Raw genomic sequence first — 18,685 nt, 5'->3', positions numbered from 1 at the left:
TGTTATTATATTCCCCAATCTTCTTCGCACCGACTGCTTGTATGGAATGAATGTATGTGTGAATGAATGTAAGAAGAACCTATACTATCCTATGATTGTCTGCTTGCATGCTGGGAACACTTCTTTTATTAAAATGTGAAGCACTATGTAACTGTGTGTTGTAAAAAGTGCTCTGCAAATTAAGTTAATATTATCTGGCAACATAAATATGTTTATGTTATGAGAATGATCGTTAAAATGGGTTTTTGTTTCCTTTACACAATGCACATGGAAGCAGTCGGTATACCAGGATAAATCTCTGAGCGCCTCCATTTCTCCTGGCAGGAATTCCAGTGGAGGAAGAAGAAGAAGAACAGGACACTTCAATTAAAGGCCGTCTTCTGGCTTTACTGTATAAAATCAAGGGCCCACCACAGAAGACAGAGCAGGAACCCACAGAGACTGAACAGGCTGCCCCCAGTAAGTAGCCTTTAACACCAAAGAAGAAAACAAGCTAGCGACCAGTAACTGTACTGAAGTTTAACAATAACTCAGCAATGCATACGGCAGTGCAAGGCTAAGGTTTATTATTTCAATTGTTTATCTTGGTGCTGCAACACGTAAGCAGGACTTTATTGTGGTTGCTATCAGTTTCTAAACATATACCACATAACTATGTTTAGCATTAAATATTATATTGACATTCAAAATCATAAAGCGGTACCGATTTATCCATAATAAATATTGCAGACCACAAAACACTTTCCAATCACTAGTTCTTTGCTTCAAGCTTTTTCTTTTTTGCTGCCCTTTGCTCAAAGTATGTTTTTGTTCTGTTTCAAATAATAGAATAAGACTAATGGACAGTTCCTGCAAGACTCTCTGCCATAAATTTTAATACCTTGCTCCAGCCTGCATTATTCAAAAGCATTATAAATGGACGGATGTTCTGATTCAAGATTATCCTGATGGATCTGCTTTAGCATGTCTACAAACCCAATTCCAAAAATGTTGCGATGCTAAGTAAAGTTTAAATAAAAACGGCATGCGATGATTTGCAAATGTCATGAACTGTATTTTATTCACAATAGAACATAGAAAATAGTTTAAATATTTGATTTGAGTCATTTTATTATATCATGAAAAAAATAAGCTTATGTTGAAATGTTTGGTAGTAATGTGCCTGACAAACGTTGGGACAGAGGAACAAAAAGCTGGAAAAGTGAGTGGTACAAAAAAAACAGTTGGAGGAACATTTTGCAACTAATTACATTAACATGCAATAGATCAGTAATAGGATTGGATATAAAAAAATAAATAATTAAAAAAACGTAACGTCTGAGAGAGACAAAGTTTCACCAATCCACAATTAACGGTGTCAGTATTGGATGGAGAAATCTTTGTCTGTGAATACACTTCCACAAATGCAGGTTAATGCAAAGAAGAATCCACACATAAAATTAATCCATAAACACCACCATCTTTGGGCCAAAGCTCATTAAAAATGTGCTAAAGAAAAGTGGAAAACTGCATCTCTGATTGTATGGAGGTGAATTACTGCCTCTGGAACTGGCAGTTTGCACATCTGGAAAGGCACCATGAGTGCTAAAACATATATGCAGGTTTTAGAGGGACATATTCACCCATCCAGATGCCATCTTTTTCAGAGAAGTCCTTGCATATTTAAGGAAGATGCTGCTAAACTGCAAACTCTATCTATTACAACAGTATGCTCTCATAGTTGGAGAGTCCAGATACTGAACTTGCCTACCTGCAGTCCAGATCTTTTACCAGCTGAAACTTTGGACACATCATAAAATTAAGAGAATCCCTAGAATCCCTTATCAGACCATTGGACATTATTACTAGTCTCCTCAGCTCCCAGACATTAACAGACTGTCACCTGACAGTGGTAAACATGGCCCAGTTTCAACTTTTTGGAGAGGTTTGGCTGCCATGAAATATTAAAAAAATAACCTTAGTTCTTTCTTCAAAGTGTACATTTTCACATTTTAAACTTTTACCACGTTTGCTGTGTTCTATTGTGAGTGAAATATGGGTTGAATTCTGCTTTTTCACTTGACTCAGCGTTGCAGCATTGTCAGAGTCTGTTTTGTTCATCAAATAAATTGATGAAACAGTCTGACAAAAGGATGGACGGGCGAAATAAGCTGCTTCTCTTGCCTGACAAAGTTAGAGCTGCTAATTTTTTCAACGTGTAATTTTATTGTCGGATCTTTATATGTCAGATTATATATAATTAATGCCTAGTCAGTCCTTTTGGGATGGGGATGATTACTTTCATTAACTGACGGTAACGCTCATTCACTGTTATAAAACTTTAAAGCCAGTAATTTGTCTCTAAAACTTTTGCTTCCTTATTCTTTTGATGAAAAGCATCGAAGCACCTATTGCTGATTTCACAGCATTGTTTAATTAGTCAGATTACTCAGAAGTTATAAAAACTTGGAATCATCCATAAGGCTTTTTGTTTTTTTTAGTTTGCCAACAGCTAAGGAGCTTATTTCCAAGATTTAAATGCCAGCTTTAATATCAACCGCCTTGGCTTGAACTTGTGATTAAATTTGTTTGTTTGTTCCTCTCTTTATATTCCTGCATCACTCTAGCGTGCTTCAGATATGCTGTTAGCATCCTCATAGACTCATCAGGAGATGATTGTGGGGTTACATCCAATATATTGACAAAATATTAAAGCTCCCAATTAGTTCCGACTAATAGACTAATTTACATTTTCTAAGAGCTTTAATTAAGCCAATTCAGTTCATGGTTTATGCTGACTTTGGAGTACAGCGCTGTGCCAGTGCTCATGTCTATATTTTTGCCTGTCATTTGCAGATTAGCACGCAGACTGCATAAGATTTCAGTGACTCCCTTGTGAGCCATGGTTTGAGATGATTCAGAGCAGATGTGAATTTGCAACACTTTCACCTTCAGGGCATCTACACCGTCTCTGTTGTCTCATTATGATTCTGCTTGAATCCGGCCCTTTGTTTTAAGCAGATGTTGCGCTATTTGGATTAAACGCTCAAGGTTCAGCGATGGCTTTGGAATTGCAGTGTTTTGAGAGGTGCAGCATTTAGCTACAACTTCATATGACTTCAAGTTTTTCTCCACTGGTCCTTGTTTTATTGGTGCTTGGCATCGTTAAGAGGGAAGTTTCACGAGACTTTAAGATAAAGTTTAAAATATACAGTTTTAAAACCTATACTACAGTTTAATTAGCTTGTCTTTGTATATCTCTGGAACAAAAAGAGAAAAAATAAAGAGCATATCATCCATCTTTCCTAATGAACAATGCTTTTGAAGTGCCCGGTCCATAGATTTTTATTTTTTCTCTAATTTGCTCATTCAAAGGTTTGAGAGACAACAAAAATCAACTGAAGCTTTGACAGATACACGATTGTAGAGCAACCTTTATTTACTGCTTCTATTTCTCAATTTAAGAATACTGAACTGTCTCTTCTCCAGCCAACCTGAAGGAGCTTATCTCCCAGACCATAACCAGTTGGGCTCAGGAGTCTCACATTCAGGACTCAGAGCTGGTGAGAGTGATGTTCAGCCTGCTGAGGAGACAGTATGACGGCATCGGGGAACTGCTTCGGGCCATGAAGAAGTCGTACACCATCAGTGCCGCATCTGTGCAAGATGCTATTAACCTGCTGGCATCTCTGGGTCAAATCAGATCTCTGCTATCAGTGCGAATGGGCAAGGAAGAGGAGAAACTCATGATTGATGGGCTCGGGTAAGAAAATATATTATGATGCGCACACTGTTATAAACGATAAAAACAATGCCCGATTCTAGAAATATATCATTGTGAACAGTGTACTCTCCCGCGGTTACAGTACTGTGGGCTTTATAAATCGCTTTCTTGTGTTCTTAGCGACATCATGAACAACAAGGTTTTCTACCAGCATCCTAATCTGATGAGAGTGCTGGGCATGCATGAGACAGTCATGGAGGTCATGGTGAACGTGCTTGGGGGAGACAAGTCACAGGTGAGCTTAACATTGCTCATGTTTTTGGTTTTCCTTGACCACTACAAACTATCGAGTCAGTCCTTTTTTAATGGATCGTATTCATTGAAACTGTTAACTTTTTAGTCATGTATGGAAATAGTAGCTCCCAATCTTAACTCTTGGAGAAGTTCTTTAAAACTCCTTATCCTGTTCATAATTTTTTAAAGAAGTTTGTACATGTTTTTGACGGATTCTTATTTGTTATGTGGCCTCTTTCACCATAATTAGGGGTACAATTCATCATGATTAATGTGTAGATTGTGTTAATAAAAAGTGGTTATAAAAGGAAAAGTGTTAATGAAAGCTGTTGTCTATACAAAATACAAAAAAAAGAAGTTTCCATAGTTGTTCAGAGCCCCGCCCACTTTCCTCACTTTCCTTATTTTGGTCAATAATTAGCCTTCAAGCCAAAAATCAGTTATTGTCATGGTTTGCCGGGGCAAGCCGTGTGGAATTATTTAGGACCAGGACGCGGCAGCTCTGGTGCAGGTGAGTATTTATTAACGAAGGAAATACAAACAACAAAGGCACTGGGAACATGAAACTGGAACCTAAACTGGGTAAAACTAACAAAACAAACCAGAAACGAAGATGCAGGGAGGTCCGGGGAAATACGCATGGAGAGATGCAGGGAGACCGAGGGAAAACAACACAGACGAACCAGCAACTACTAGGACAGAAGACACAACTAAAATACACTCAGAGAACACAGGGAGATTACACACAGGTGGGGAACACAGCTGGGAGTGATTAACGTGACGAGACTAGGGAGGCAAACTGAAAACACTCACATAAGACGCAGACCTTCACAATAAAACAGGAACTTACACATGAAAGGACACAAACTAAGAAACGCGGACTAAATACAGGAACACACGGGCAGAACAGAGTAAACACTAAACAGAGGAAGAACAGAACCAAAATCGCAAGAAGAGAAAACACAAAACGCTGGGTCAAAAGGACCCAGGATCATGACAGTTATGAATTAAATGTAGCAAAAGGAGGAGCAAATCATCAATTTTAAAGAACCCAAACAAGCGTGTTTTTGTTTTGGGTATTTTTGCTTGCAAAATGACTCATACAGTAAATCTGTTAGCAAAACATTTGCAGGTTAATTTTCTGTTACAAAGCTTAGTTTTAGGGGAAGAGTTTGAGTTTGTGACTGACAGAACTTTTAATGCTTAATAAGTTGTATACCGATCTCAGGAAAACAAAAGAGGCTGAAGTGAGCCAAGAGAAACTGCTTAATACCCAGAAAAACCGCAGCGTAATAGAGAGGACAGAGGAGTAAAGGTATCAGAGGGGTGACAGGAGGCCACTCAGACCTGTCCTTTTTGGGTGGTGCTGACAGAAGCTGGAAGAGCTGGTTGCGATTTAATGCTGCAGCCAGTGCCAAGCTTGAAGTGAACCTCAGACAGACGGACCTCAGGGAGACATTCAGACCTTCGTGTCTGTCTCTGGCACTGTGATCGCACAGGCTCATAGCATAAATTCCTGACTGGTTTCATGCCACTTGATACGTGTACCTCGCTCGCTGTGGCCATATACAGTGACAGTCGTGAATATAGATCAGGTTTTTAATATTTGCTGTTTGATTACCGCTGATGTTGTTTCAGTTGTGGCATGGTGCTGTATATTATGAGATTGTGCGAGTCGTAGGTTTTATCACGCAATCAAGACAGATGGTTTATAGAATATTATGAAGGAATAAATCTCTGAACTCGGACACTGACAGAAAGTTTGCTCCCGGTCACGCACAGCAGGACCGCATATGGGGAATCAACAAAGAAACTTGTTAAGCTGTATATTCTCAAAGTAAAATTGTTTGTGCTTTCAAAGTTTCTGTCAAATCTGCCTTTAGAGGTGGAAGCTTTGGCATGATTGAAAGTTCAATATTTGTCAGTTGTCTGATAAATGTGATTTTCTGTGCTGTGCATTTTTGCAGATTGTAATCTGCCTAAAGTAAAATGGGGTTTCTCTCCTCCTCTGCTGTCAATTACTTTTTCTGCATTTCTGCTACAGAGCAAATGACTCTAGTGATTTATGCTCACCCTGAGGCTTGGATTGAGCCCATGTGAGGACTTAGAAAAATGAGGATGGCACAGATCTAAAAGCATTAGATGCAAAAGGGCTTGAAGGTCAAACAATTTTTCAGTTTCTGTGTTCAAAACAGGAAATAGATTTTATTTATTGATTCCATGATACTCTTTATGATAGTTTAGATACCTTTATCAGACCCAAGCATCTAGTACTCTGCATCCTGTAGTGACATTAAAAAGAATTCTAATATTTCTGAGCTCCTACTGCAGCTTATTTGGGGCTATTTGGCTGCAGATTGATCCATACAGTCTACTTTTTTCTTCCACAGGAGATCGCCTTCCCCAAGATGGTAGCTAGCTGTTGTCGCTTCTTGTGCTATTTCTGCCGTATTAGCCGGCAAAACCAGAAAGCCATGTTTGACCACCTGAGCTACCTGCTGGAGAACAGCAGCGTCGGATTGGGTAAGTATATTTTGCCTTTTCATTATTTATTTGGAAAAAAAAAACTCAACTTAATTTATGCACAGCTGTCTTAAGACATTGACTGGGCCATTGCAACACATTGATTTTTCATTTTTAGCCATTATGTTGTAGAATTGTTGTTGCATTTTGGACCATTGCTCTGCTGCATGACCCAACATCAGCTGAGCTGTAGCTGTTGGACAGATGGCTTCCTATTTGACTCTAACATGCTTTGGTAAACAAAGGAGTTCATGGTTGCCTCAATGACTACAACATGCCCAAATCCTGTTTCTCTTGGGCTTTTAGCATTTTTTCCAAGCATTGCACAGTCTGACCTTGGAATTAGTTTGCAGGGATGTCCACTCCTGAGAAAAGTTTTGTATGCTTCTGAATAATCTTCTTCGCTGTAGAATGATGAACTTCAAACTAGAAATGGTCTTAGAACCCTTCCCAGATTGACGGGCAACAACAGTTGTCCCTTTAGGCCAATTCTATTGTCTTTGCTCCTCCTGGCATTGCATTAACACACTCCTGAATGTTTCAGACCAGCAAAGCCTCTGCATTTATGGAGGTGCTCACACTTGCTGACGATTAGGTGCATTCGATGAGCAACACGTGGCTCCAACTTCTTAATTCTATGAAATCTGTAAGGGTGTACTTATGTTATTCATACACTTCTTTGACATTGTGACTCAATTTTTGTTAAATATATACTGCTATGTTGTCACGTATGGTACAGGTTAGGAAGTATTTACCTAATTTTAGAACCTGATGAGGATTAGATGGTTTTATTTATTATGTCCTGATACATGAAAAATCTGAAATTGAATAGATTTTTTTTAATATGAAGGAAAGGAACAAGCTGGGGCAAAAACAGACAGTGGAGAACACACTGGTTATGAGGATGCCTTGGCATTTGAATATGTTCCTGAGTATTCTCCATACTGCGTCAATTAAACTTTTTTGCTGCTACATAATGTGTGCAGAAACCAATAGTTGCTACGGGCTGCAACAGTTTTTTTTCACTGCAGACTTATTGCTGATATTGTGGGAAGCAGCTGGTGAAGAAGAGTAACAGGCTCGATTTCAAAATGCCAGTATATCAAGTTGAAAGTGTAAGGGGCACAGAGGGAGGCAGCTGATAGAGAGAAGAATGGCGAGCAGTAAATGAGGGTTATTTAGGCGTCCAGAGCAGGACATGAGTCACAGAGATCTGCGTGCCTGTGTAACACGTAAACTAAAGCACCTGGCTCTGGAAGAGGACAGGGTCACATGATCTGAAGAGGACAGTTGAATGAAAACACACTAGTTGTTGCCCTTTTTATATGACACTTTTAGAATTTGCCTCTTTTACAAGCCACGTTTTCCTATAAATTAATAATATGTAACATAGTCTGCATTGTGCTGCAATATTAAGTGGTTTTGTAGTATCTGCTCGACTGCATTGACGCTTTAAAAATGGAGTAATATTGCAAAAAGGGCAGGTGTTGACAAACTGATTAATGGGACCTGGTATTCTGAGCTTCAAAGATGCAGACTGGAGAATATCAAGATTGATGTGCTGTGTCGGTACACTGCCCCCTGTTGTTTAATGCAGAACTAATGCAAAGTTTGCTCTGTTGCTGACGGCCTGTTTCTGTGTGTGTTTAGCCTCTGAAGCTATGCGGGGCTCCACTCCGCTGGATGTCGCAGCGTCTTCAGTGATGGACAACAACGGTCTGGCGCTGGCCCTGGAGGAGCCTGATCTGGAGAAGGTTTGATGACGAATGAAATCGCAGCCTTACTCAAAGAAATACTCAACAGCACAGCTAAAAATCACACAGCACTTTGTTTGCAGGCTCATTAGATTGTAGCCAGTTTCTATTCTGACCATAACTTGTTGTTGTTTTAGCAGATGTAGTGTTTAAAATTAGTTTGGAAAGTTGTGAATGAAACTGAACTGTACAACTAGCTAAATGTACAACCAGTATACTGATCACATGTTCATATTATCATCAAATACCAAAACAGATTGTACTATAAAACATATGCAGGATCCATTTAGTTATTTATAAAGTCAAACATTAAGAATTAGGGAATTATGTGGATACAGGATCTTATTCACTGTCTAAACCTTGCATTGCATTCTGCTGCTAGGTTTATTCTTCATCTCGAAAGTTTTTGCCAACACATTTCAGGCCACCATGTTGGTTTTGGTTTAAAATCTGGCTTTCGCCAACCCACAAGACATGTTCTTCCAATTATGTGCAGCTCAGTGTTCATAAAGTTTGAGGAGGCCACAGAAGAGGAAGAATACGTGCTAATCATCTGTCAATACTAGAACGCAGTGCTACTCGGATGACACATACAATTATAGAGGAAGCAAGTCAGATAAGAATAGAAAGCTCAGGCCACCAAAGTTTTCTATGAAAAGTGCTGAATGATTTTGTGACAGCTGGAAAAGCTTAGCTCAGCAGAGGCTTTCAAGCTGTCACTGTTGCTGACACTGAGTCAGAAAGACAGTGTGCCATTATAATACCCAGGAGTGAAGCAGAATTGCTTGACCGTAGGTGGTGACATACCTAGCAGGCTGTGGTCTTCAGAGCTGCGCCATGCTGGTGGCTAAGGGATACCCAGACCTCGGCTGGAACCCCATAGAGGGAGAGCGCTACCTCTCATTCCTGAGGTTCGCCGTTTTCTGCAACGGTATGTTTTATACTGAGCACTAAGATGACTTTTCATCCCTGGCAATTCTGTTCCTCTGCTCGTTTTGGTGCAGTGATATACTTGGCCTTTGGTTTGTTTCACAACAAAGCATGCCGACTGCACCCATCAGCATGCTGATTAGAAGTGCAACAGACTGGAAAATGTTAAATAAAGAAGGAAAACATTGCTTGTGGAGTTATCCTGTAAACACAGAAGTTTTTTGTCGATATCTGAGTGTACCATTGTGTGAAGCCTCCGCTTGTACCCAAGCCTGACATACATGACACCAGAGGCTATCTTAAAGTTCAAAGAGGCTTTAATTGTGGCATACATTTGAGTATACACGTGGTCAGTTCGACTTTGTCAGGAGAACAGACGAGGTCAGACACCAGGCTAAACCTATATGGTGCAAGGAATACTTAAAAGCTGAACACGTTGTATAAAGACAACATGGGAATGAGAAAGGAGACAGACAGGGGGAGGGGAATTTGGCAAGGGGTAAGCAAAGCAAACAAAGCAAAAACTATATTTTATATTGAGTGTTTTCATATATTCGTATGTGGTAAGGATATTTGGTGGATACATATGTATGTGGCGCTGTTGTGTTATGTGTGTGATTTATGATTTACTTGATTTTTGTTTTTTATTCGAGTCTTCTTTAATATCTGGATTTTAATTGAATGTGCAAAAACTAGTTACTGTGCAGTGTGTTACATAAAAAGTATTATTACAAACTAGAAAAACTTTCCCATAGCTTCAACCTCCCGAGGACACCCCCGAGATGCTTTTTAAAGACATTTTAAAGAAAATATAATCTAATTAAGTCGCTGAATATGTGTAACTGAGCAATAAATAAGTATTGAGATAAAACAAAAAAATGGCATCGCAACAAAGAAACAGTCTAGGGTGATTTTACTGCATCTGTATAATTGTGAGTATTGTGTATTAAAGCAGCAGGGGATTTAACAGTGATGCTGTTTTTGGAATAGAAATGAAAAACTGCACAGAAATTTAAAAAATCCACTGGTTAAAGATGCCAGGGTCCTGCTGAGGACTCACGTGGAAATGTGAGTCGGCTTTTCCTGGATAAAAAATGTAGCGGTGCTTTAGAAGCTGCTGAATACCACTTTCAGGGGTTTTACACTCTAGCTGACTCTCACCTTTCCTTTTGGGGATAATAACAATTTTCCTTTCCATTGGTCTGCTTTTTTTTCCTCCTTTTTTTTTTTCTTCCTCACACCAGGTGAGAGCGTGGAGGAAAATGCCAACGTGGTGGTGAAGCTGCTCATCAGACGTCCAGAGTGTTTCGGCCCAGCCTTGAGGGGCGAGGGAGGTCAGGGTCTGCTGGCTGCCATGGAAGAGGCCATCAAGATCTCTGAAGATCCTGCCCTGGACCTGCCCAAGACTCCTGCTGGAGTCACTACTGGGTAAAAACGACACCAGTTCTTTGTTTTCTTTTTCCACAGTGTTTAAAATCTACTGAATCAGCATTTTTATCACCACGAGACACTAAGAAACCCATTCAGAAACTCTAAAGCCAGTCTCTTGTGATTAAGGCTCTCATTATCTGGGTCTCTGTGTGAAATGTTACTTTTAGTTAGATTTCCCTGTGTGCTTAGCTAAACCAGCATTATTCTTTGTTGCTAGACCCTCAAATAGAGCCATATCACATTACGGGAAAAGAGATCTAAGTTTATTTCATTGCCTTTGCCCAGCAAGAGAACAGTGAAGAGAAAGAGAGAGGTAATTGCTGTTTGAAAGTGGAGTTTTATCAAATAATTGTCTTTTGTTCTCTCTCTTTAAAAAAAAAAACCTCCTACCAAAACAAGAAAATCTTCTTAATTTACTCTTTATTTAGCAAAATATAATTTACTTCAGCAGCTAAATTCACATTCATGTGTTTGAAGACACATTTAAGAACCACAAATTTTTTTTAAGCGATCATTTATCTCGGATGACTTTGACATTTTTTAAAAAAGAGGGGGAAAAATGAAAAACTTTTTCAACTACTGGAAAGTCTTATAATGCAACTGCAACCCAGGTGTTATTAAAGCAAGTCTTGAATAAAAAAATATCAGAGATTTTAAATCATAATTGGAGCCTAAGGACAGTATGAAAAAAGGTACTTTTCTGGAAGAATATGTAAAAGAAAGGAATACATTATCCCTGGCATTGGCTGTTTGTCCCTGCCTTTCTACAGAAGTATACAAAGCCTGTAACACTGACTGAATTTTAATGTTGAAAGTTTGTATGGCCTGAAGTGGGGAGAGAGATTGGAAAGCTGCTCAAAATCAATGTGTGTAACAGAATAGCCTGCAAGGAGATCATGTATTGTGCCAAAACATTATTATAAATGCTCACAAAATTGCCCAATTTACTGCGCCTCTGTTGCCCGCCGTATCCTGAAACCACGCTGCAGAGCTTGTCTGCAACTTCCAAGAAATGTTTCTCGTGTTCAGGATAATATTTATTATACTGTGCGTATAATTTTTATATAGTGTGTTTGTCTGTTTCAGGTCTGGTGAGGAGGAAGGGGAAGTGATTCACATGGGCAACGCCATCATGTCCTTCTACTCTGCCCTCATTGACCTGCTGGGACGCTGTGCTCCTGAGATGCATGTAAGGCCTTCGACAACAGCCTGAGCTGAAGAATGAGATTCTGTATAATGTCACAGGGACTCTTATGAGAAAGAGATTGTTTTTGTTTTGTGCCTGTGCATCTCTTACAGCTTATCAATGCAGGTAAAGGTGAGGCGCTGCGTATCAGAGCCATCCTGCGCTCTCTGGTTCCCACTTCGGACCTGGTGGGCGTCATCAGCATCCCCCTCAAAATGCCTGTCGTTAATAAAGGTATGCCGGTCTAAGTTTGCTTTAGGCAGTTTCTGATTGTTAAAAGGAAACGCATAAACAGAAGTGAATTAAGGTGAGACGGGAGGTCTAACTGGGGAAAGAAAAATGTTGTTTAGTTTAGATTCACGGCTGAAGGTGCACGGTAGTCTGATTAAAAATCTAATTTATACTCTACAGGCAAACCTGGGCTGCTGTAGATCACAAACAGTTTTTGCCACATCCTGCTGAACAAACATGCCGCATTACCTTACTGCCTTTCGGCAAATAATAAAAACTCTGCCTGGTACAGCATGTGTGTCGTGCTGCCAGATTAAGGAAGCTGAAATAATTTCATAACTCTGCAGAGTATCATCACAGCTCTGCTAACTGGACGTATATTATTGTAAGTGCCTTTGCAATGGCAGGAGACATCACTTAGGAGAGAGCCTTTGCTTCCCTCTACATCTCTGTGGAAAACCAATATGCCTACATTGTGTTTTTAGTACCTTTCTACTTTGTGCCTTGCTTATAAAATTATGGCTTACAACGATGCTCAACAGCAAGAACACCAGAAAATAAATACATTTCACATTTATGCTTGGTTTCCTCAGCTTATCGTGTCTGGGATTACATTTCCCTTAAACTCTAAAGCCTAATTTTATTCCGAAATCATGTTACATTTGAAACTTTCTTCAGTGAATCCCTTTCATTGGTTTTTGTTTTGCTCCACCAACCTTCAGATGGCACAGTGACCGAACCGGACATGTCAGCTTGTTTCTGTCCCGACCACAAGGCCCCCATGGTGCTCTTCCTGGACAGAGTTTACGGCATCGAGGACCAGAGCTTCCTGCTCCAGATGTTGGAGGTTGGCTTCCTGCCTGACCTCCGAGCCTCGGCGTCTCTGGATACGGTAAGTCCTAGAACATTCACGACACACACACACACACTTTCACCTTCAAAGTCCCATTTTGTCAATGACTACCTGCCAAAGAATTTGTATCCACTTCCTGAAAAAGTACATTTTAGTCTCTGCAAATACAAAGGATGTAAGCTCTAGTTGTACCTGACAGGTGTAATCGTCTCTGTCGTCTCTGCTCCTGTTACATTTTTGAGATCTTAAGTCTTTTATCATTTACTGATAATGAAATGAAGGTTTCTAGTTTGCTCATCAAATGTGCCACAGAGGGAATAAATCTTATCAAACATGAGCACCGATTGCTCAGAACAGTTACTAAGCCTGTTGCAAATTTTCAGAAATATTAACATAATATTCGGCCTACTGATCAGGTCACCCTTAGCTTTTAAACAGTTCAGTATAAAAACTTCACTCAGACTACATTTTTTCGTAACCCAGTTTATCCGGTCATTTGCTACACAGAACGATCTGGGAAGTTGCGAACACTTTGAAAGAAATATTTTGGTTGAATTATCCATTTGTCAGTCTAGCACAGATTAACAGTCAATCAAATCAATGAGCCAGAGGATCCTGAAAGTGGCAAAAGGGTAAAAACAAGCTGCAGACCGAGGAGCTTTGATAGATGATAAGAAACTAGATATAAAGTTTGAATTTCCTTTGGTGAGTTTTTGCTCTTTGTAAGGAGAATTTGTGCATCGAAGGTACACACTTGGAGTCATTTAAAATGACTTGACAGGTGATTAAATGAACCCTTGCTCTCATCACACTTACTACATACCCAAAATATGTTATGTATGTCTTATGTATAGTCTATGGATCAAATATAACGCAATATAGTCTAAAACAGCGAAGTAATTATCAACTAGTTCAATTATGGTTATTTTCCTTTAGTCCTTTACTTTGCTCCGTTATTATTCTTTTGTTTTTTAAAGGGAGAAAATTGTGAACAAATTCCCACCTTCACTGCTCTTAGTGCAGATTCATTTTCTACTAACAAATTGTCTTTCCATTATTTACGGTTGAATGGCTCACAGTAAGCCGTTTCCAGTTTTGAAAAGTATCCATCTGGAACTTTTTACATTTGGAACTTAATTTACATGCAAAAGGTAAATGACACCATCACAAACACCACCTGTTTCCCACAAAAATAACAAGAAGCTACAGAAAGACTTCTCAAACTTTGGTTTTAATGAATACAGTTATCCCCGCCTGTGACATCAGTGGAAATTGAAGCTCTTCAGCTTTGCTGTCATTTTCTGCTATTAGAGAACTGCATAATATTTACATTTGGCGGAACCTATAATCACTTCCACCTTCTGTTAATCTCTGCGTGTAGAGATTGGGCTGCTCTTCCTTTTTCAGTTACATGCATTGTTCTCTGTCTCACAGGAGGTGTTGAGCACCACAGAGACTGCGCTGGCCATGAACAGGTACATCGGCTCAGCTCTGCTGCCTCTGCTGACCCGCTGTGCCGCTCTCTTTGGCAGCACAGAGCACCACGCACAGCTGGTTGACTCCACGTTGCAGACTATCTACAGGCTGTCAAAAGGCCGCTCACTCACCAAAGCCCAAAGGGATGCCATTGAAGAGTGTCTGCTGGCAATCTGCAAGTAAGGCTTCTTTAGCTTTATTTAGTCTTAGCTGAGTTAAATTAAAGAAATCCGGATTTTCCCCCTGCTGGCCATTAAAAATAATGCAGGTTTAGGGCACTGGCTTCACTTTTCAAATCTTTCAATGGTTGCATCTTTTGTTTGTGTGTAAAATTTTCAAATTTTGTGTGATGGTAGAAAATTATAGCAGCTCAAGCTGCTTTAATTTTGGTGTAAATTTAACACATTTAGCGTGACCTTGATCCATGTCCTTACCTGGACTCGTGCAGCATGGTGCATAGAGTATATGCCTGCTACAAGGTTACAACATAAAAATTTTCCTTCTCACAGTTCTTAAAATATTCTTGGATGTGAGCACATGCACATAAGAGAAAATCATATTCCGCCTACACAGATGTAATTCTGCACTTATTTCACAGACACCTGCGTCCCTCTATGATGCAGCAGCTGCTCAGACGTCTGGTGTTCGACGTTCCAATGCTCAATGAATATTGCAAGATATCTCTCCGGGTGAGACGCAAAACACTTTCTTGTTAATATGTGTTTGATGTATGAGTCAGAAAGGTTATTGAAGAAATAACACAGGCAATCACTGGAATGTAAAATTTGGGAACCCGTTGTCTTCCTAACTTCCAGAGTTAAACAACATGATTGTAGCAATCGCAATTGGAGTGTAAAAATATTCAGGAATTTTTGTGCGTGTTTGTGTTTCTTATTTCTAGCTGCTGACCAATCACTATGAGCAGAACTGGAAGTACTACTGCCTGCCATCTGGTATGGGCAGCTTTGGTACTGCCTCTGAGGAGGAGCTCCTTCTCACCAAGAAACTCTTCTGGGGAATCTTTGACTCCCTTTCTCATAAGGTACAGCCAGGAATTTATTTATAAGTATTTATTATTAAAGATGAGCTGGCCCAGTGTGCATAGAGCTGTAAAAATTCTCTGTATTTTGCGTATTTGTTGTTCTCCGAGAATGAACCAGGACTAGAAGTGGTATTTTTCTGATCCGCATTTTTGCAGAACAAAATGTTTGGTAGCTGAGTGGTGCTTGTAAAACTCTGTTCTTCCATATTTAAAATATATATATATTCTTATTTATTTATTTATTTAAATCTTGAGTTTTCAACACTTGAGTGTGGATCTCCTGAGAGAAAAGTTCTCAGTAGTCAGAGGCAGTGAAGTGAAAGCTCAATGAAGTGCTTGTGAGCAGTGCAGCTGAGGCAAAGCCAAATCAGATGAATCATTTATCAGTCTGTGACAGGTCACTACATGGTGCAGACTTTTCCAGCTTTCATTTTCATTCCTTTTTGGGAGGGGGGCTGATCCTACTCTGCTCCACTGTAGTTGTCTCAGCAGACACGTTCTGAAAACATAAAAGTGAAATGGTGAAACGTCTAAGCACCCCTTTCCCTCTCTTCTTACATTTTGTAGAAATATGATACTGAACTTTTCAAAATGGCCATGTCATGCCTGTGTGCAATCGCTGGGGCCCTGCCTCCAGACTTTGTGGATTCCAGTTTAGGTGCAACGCTGGAGAAGCAGGCATCAATGGACGCACAGGGTAACTTTGACCCCAAACCCATCAGCACTGCCAAGTAAGTGTTCTAAAAATGCAGCCTTGTTAAAGCAGCATGTTTCATGTCATGTTTCTAAATGTTTTTATTCATATGTTATGACTTAAACACAATTTTGACTTTTCAGTATCTCCCTTCCTGAAAAACTTGAGTACATTGCCAACAAATATGCAGAGCATTCCCATGACAAGTGGTCCTCAGAGAAGGTTCGTGCCTTCGTGTTCTCAGTGTCTTCTTCACTCATGCTTGGAGTCGATTTATGTTATAAAAATCCAAAGAAATGCAAAGTTGTAATTGTACTTTGTAGTCTCAGTCATTTTACTAAAACAGTTTACATTTCATGGTTTAATAAAATGCGAGATGGTGTAATTAATTGAAATAAACTGTGTTGCAGATGTCAGTGGGCTGGAAACATGGAGACACTGTGGATGAGCAGGCCAAAACCCATCCACTCCTGAAGCCCTATAAATCTCTGAGTGAGAAGGTACGTGCACATTAGTGCTCACACAGCTGAGAAAGCTGGTCACCCTTGTTGAAGAATGGCACCTTGACAGCTTGAGAGTATTTCTGATGAGGCTTCTGTGAACAGTGGCTGGATCAACCAAAGGGGCAAATGCACCACTCGGGTTTTGTGTCAGGTGTTGGGTCAAAAACGAGAGGTGAAGGCCAAATATACTCTGTAAGATAAACTCTAAAACTCCTACTAAGGTAGCCAGAAAATATGCAAGGGTGGAGCCACAGACAAACAAATTTATACACTATCAAAGGTGGACAGACACACACACTTATGTTCTGAAAACTCTCTGAGGCGGTTTACTGAGACGGCAAGAAAAAAGCCACATCATAAGTAATGATTTTACAAGGACATTTTTATCAGAAGTTTGAAAAGAAATACATGTGTGTTTGTTTGATTTTTGTGTAAATGTTTTCACATTTTGTTAAGCTGTGACATCTGGTCTATAGGCCTATTCTATATAGCCTGCATGTCTTCTACAGGACAGAGTGTTAGACTGTGAATGTGTTCATTCTGTAGGAGAGAGAAACATATCGCTGGCCAGTGAGAGAGTCACTGAAGAGCATGTTGGCTATGGGCTGGAACATTGAGAGGACCAAAGAGGGTGAGGCGATGTTCCAGCAACGAGAGAGCGAAAAACAGCGGAAGATCTCGGAGTCCCAGGTAACACATTTATAAATGTTTCCTTTTGTGATGCATATTTACTATCTCATCAACTGACAACAATTCCCTAGACGCTCCTTTTTCATTTTTCTGTCTTTGGTGATTCACGCTACAGAAAGCAGACATCATTTATAACAGGAGCCCATTAAAAAGTAAATAGCAGGACCACTGTTGTCATGCAAGAATAATAAACACCAAACAACAGTCCCAATGGCTTGTATCAGTAATGAATACAAGTTTAATGAAGGCTTCATTTCTCAAGACCACTTTTTTAATGGAAATCTGTGTTTTGGGAACTGAGAAATGTCTGCTTTGTTTTTAACTTAAAGAATAAAGAGTCTTTTTTGATCCATAGAGAGTTCAAAGCACGTACTGTAGTAAAATACATAAAAGAAAATATTCACATTTTTTCAGACTGGAGATATTTTTACTGCTAGTCTTTTCAGCGTAGCATTTAAAACACACATTTTAAGCGTGGGTAGGGATCATTTTTATTGAGTCAATGAACAAAAATTCTACAGTTAACATTTAGCAGATCTTAAGAAATATTCAATTAAAAGCCACTGATGCAGAAATGCAGCATGGAAAAGACTTGACTATGAGTAAAGTGTGGATATATGCATATATTAGCATTTTGTCTGCAACATTTACTTGCAGATGTTTTTTAGTAGCCTAAATGATAAATCTGCTAGATCCAGTAGGGATGACAGCAGAAGGGCAATAAATGAATTTTCAGTCTGTTAGTGATGTTGGCAGTTAAAACTTCTCCGTTTGCTGTTCATAAATCACAGCCATCCATCATATCCTTTCATCTGTATTATCTTTTGCTGTTTTTTGTTAGCTTTTGCACATTTTGCCAGCTAAAACGCTGATTCAAAAGCAATTTGCTTCTTTTTTACTTTGTAGATTAATGGATTCAGTCCCGCTCCAATGGATCTGCACAATGTCACCTTGTCGAGAGAGCTGCAGGTTGGGTTTCATTTGACTCTTCCTAAATGTTCCCATGTATCTTCTAATACAAAATACAAAAAACTGAGAAAAGCTGCACTTTTTCTGCAGGGCATGGTGGAGGTGGTTGCAGAAAATTACCACAACATCTGGGCCAAGAAGAAGAAAACTGAGCTTGTCAGCAAAGGTGTGCAAATCGTAGTGAAGTTTTATGAACAGCAGTCGAGGTGTTATTTATTTGTGTTCAAAAGAAAGCGCCTGAAATGACTTTTCAATCTTGTCCAGGAGGAGGGACCCACCCACTGCTGGTACCCTATGATACCTTGACAGCTAAAGAGAAGTACAGAGACAGAGAGAAGGCCCAGGAGCTCTTCAAGTTCCTGCAGATTAGTGGCTATGCCATCACAAGGTCAGCCTCCTAATGCTC

The 18,685-nt window shown here is 39.7% G+C and overlaps 1 protein-coding gene across 4 annotated transcripts in view; it reads left to right on the top strand.

Annotated features, from left to right (window-relative positions):
* ryr3 (ryanodine receptor 3) overlaps positions 1–18,685 on the top strand; it is a 114,041-nt gene that overhangs the window by 66,712 nt on the left and 28,644 nt on the right. For all 4 annotated transcript variants that reach the window (XM_085432234.1, XM_085432233.1, XM_085432232.1 and 1 more), the window contains 20 exons: positions 325–459; positions 3,469–3,742; positions 3,884–3,998; positions 6,388–6,520; positions 8,171–8,274; positions 9,070–9,205; positions 10,449–10,632; positions 11,722–11,824; positions 11,935–12,055; positions 12,775–12,944; positions 14,340–14,560; positions 14,980–15,070; positions 15,283–15,423; positions 15,991–16,154; positions 16,261–16,339; positions 16,528–16,617; positions 17,167–17,310; positions 18,217–18,279; positions 18,370–18,445; positions 18,544–18,667. In XM_085432234.1, coding sequence (XP_085288360.1) covers positions 325–459; positions 3,469–3,742; positions 3,884–3,998; positions 6,388–6,520; positions 8,171–8,274; positions 9,070–9,205; positions 10,449–10,632; positions 11,722–11,824; positions 11,935–12,055; positions 12,775–12,944; positions 14,340–14,560; positions 14,980–15,070; positions 15,283–15,423; positions 15,991–16,154; positions 16,261–16,339; positions 16,528–16,617; positions 17,167–17,310; positions 18,217–18,279; positions 18,370–18,445; positions 18,544–18,667 — 2,668 coding nt within the window. The remainder of the gene's footprint in view (positions 1–324; positions 460–3,468; positions 3,743–3,883; positions 3,999–6,387; positions 6,521–8,170; positions 8,275–9,069; positions 9,206–10,448; positions 10,633–11,721; positions 11,825–11,934; positions 12,056–12,774; positions 12,945–14,339; positions 14,561–14,979; positions 15,071–15,282; positions 15,424–15,990; positions 16,155–16,260; positions 16,340–16,527; positions 16,618–17,166; positions 17,311–18,216; positions 18,280–18,369; positions 18,446–18,543; positions 18,668–18,685) is intronic.

This window comes from Copadichromis virginalis, linkage group LG15 (assembly GCF_057382275.1).
Source record: "Copadichromis virginalis isolate Kocher_CV1m ecotype Utaka linkage group LG15, C_Virginalis_male_GT1.1, whole genome shotgun sequence".
NCBI classification, from domain to species: Eukaryota; Metazoa; Chordata; class Actinopteri; order Cichliformes; family Cichlidae; genus Copadichromis; species Copadichromis virginalis.
The sequence above is the reverse complement of the archived record's forward strand: the minus strand, read 5'-3'. Positions and strand labels throughout refer to the sequence as shown.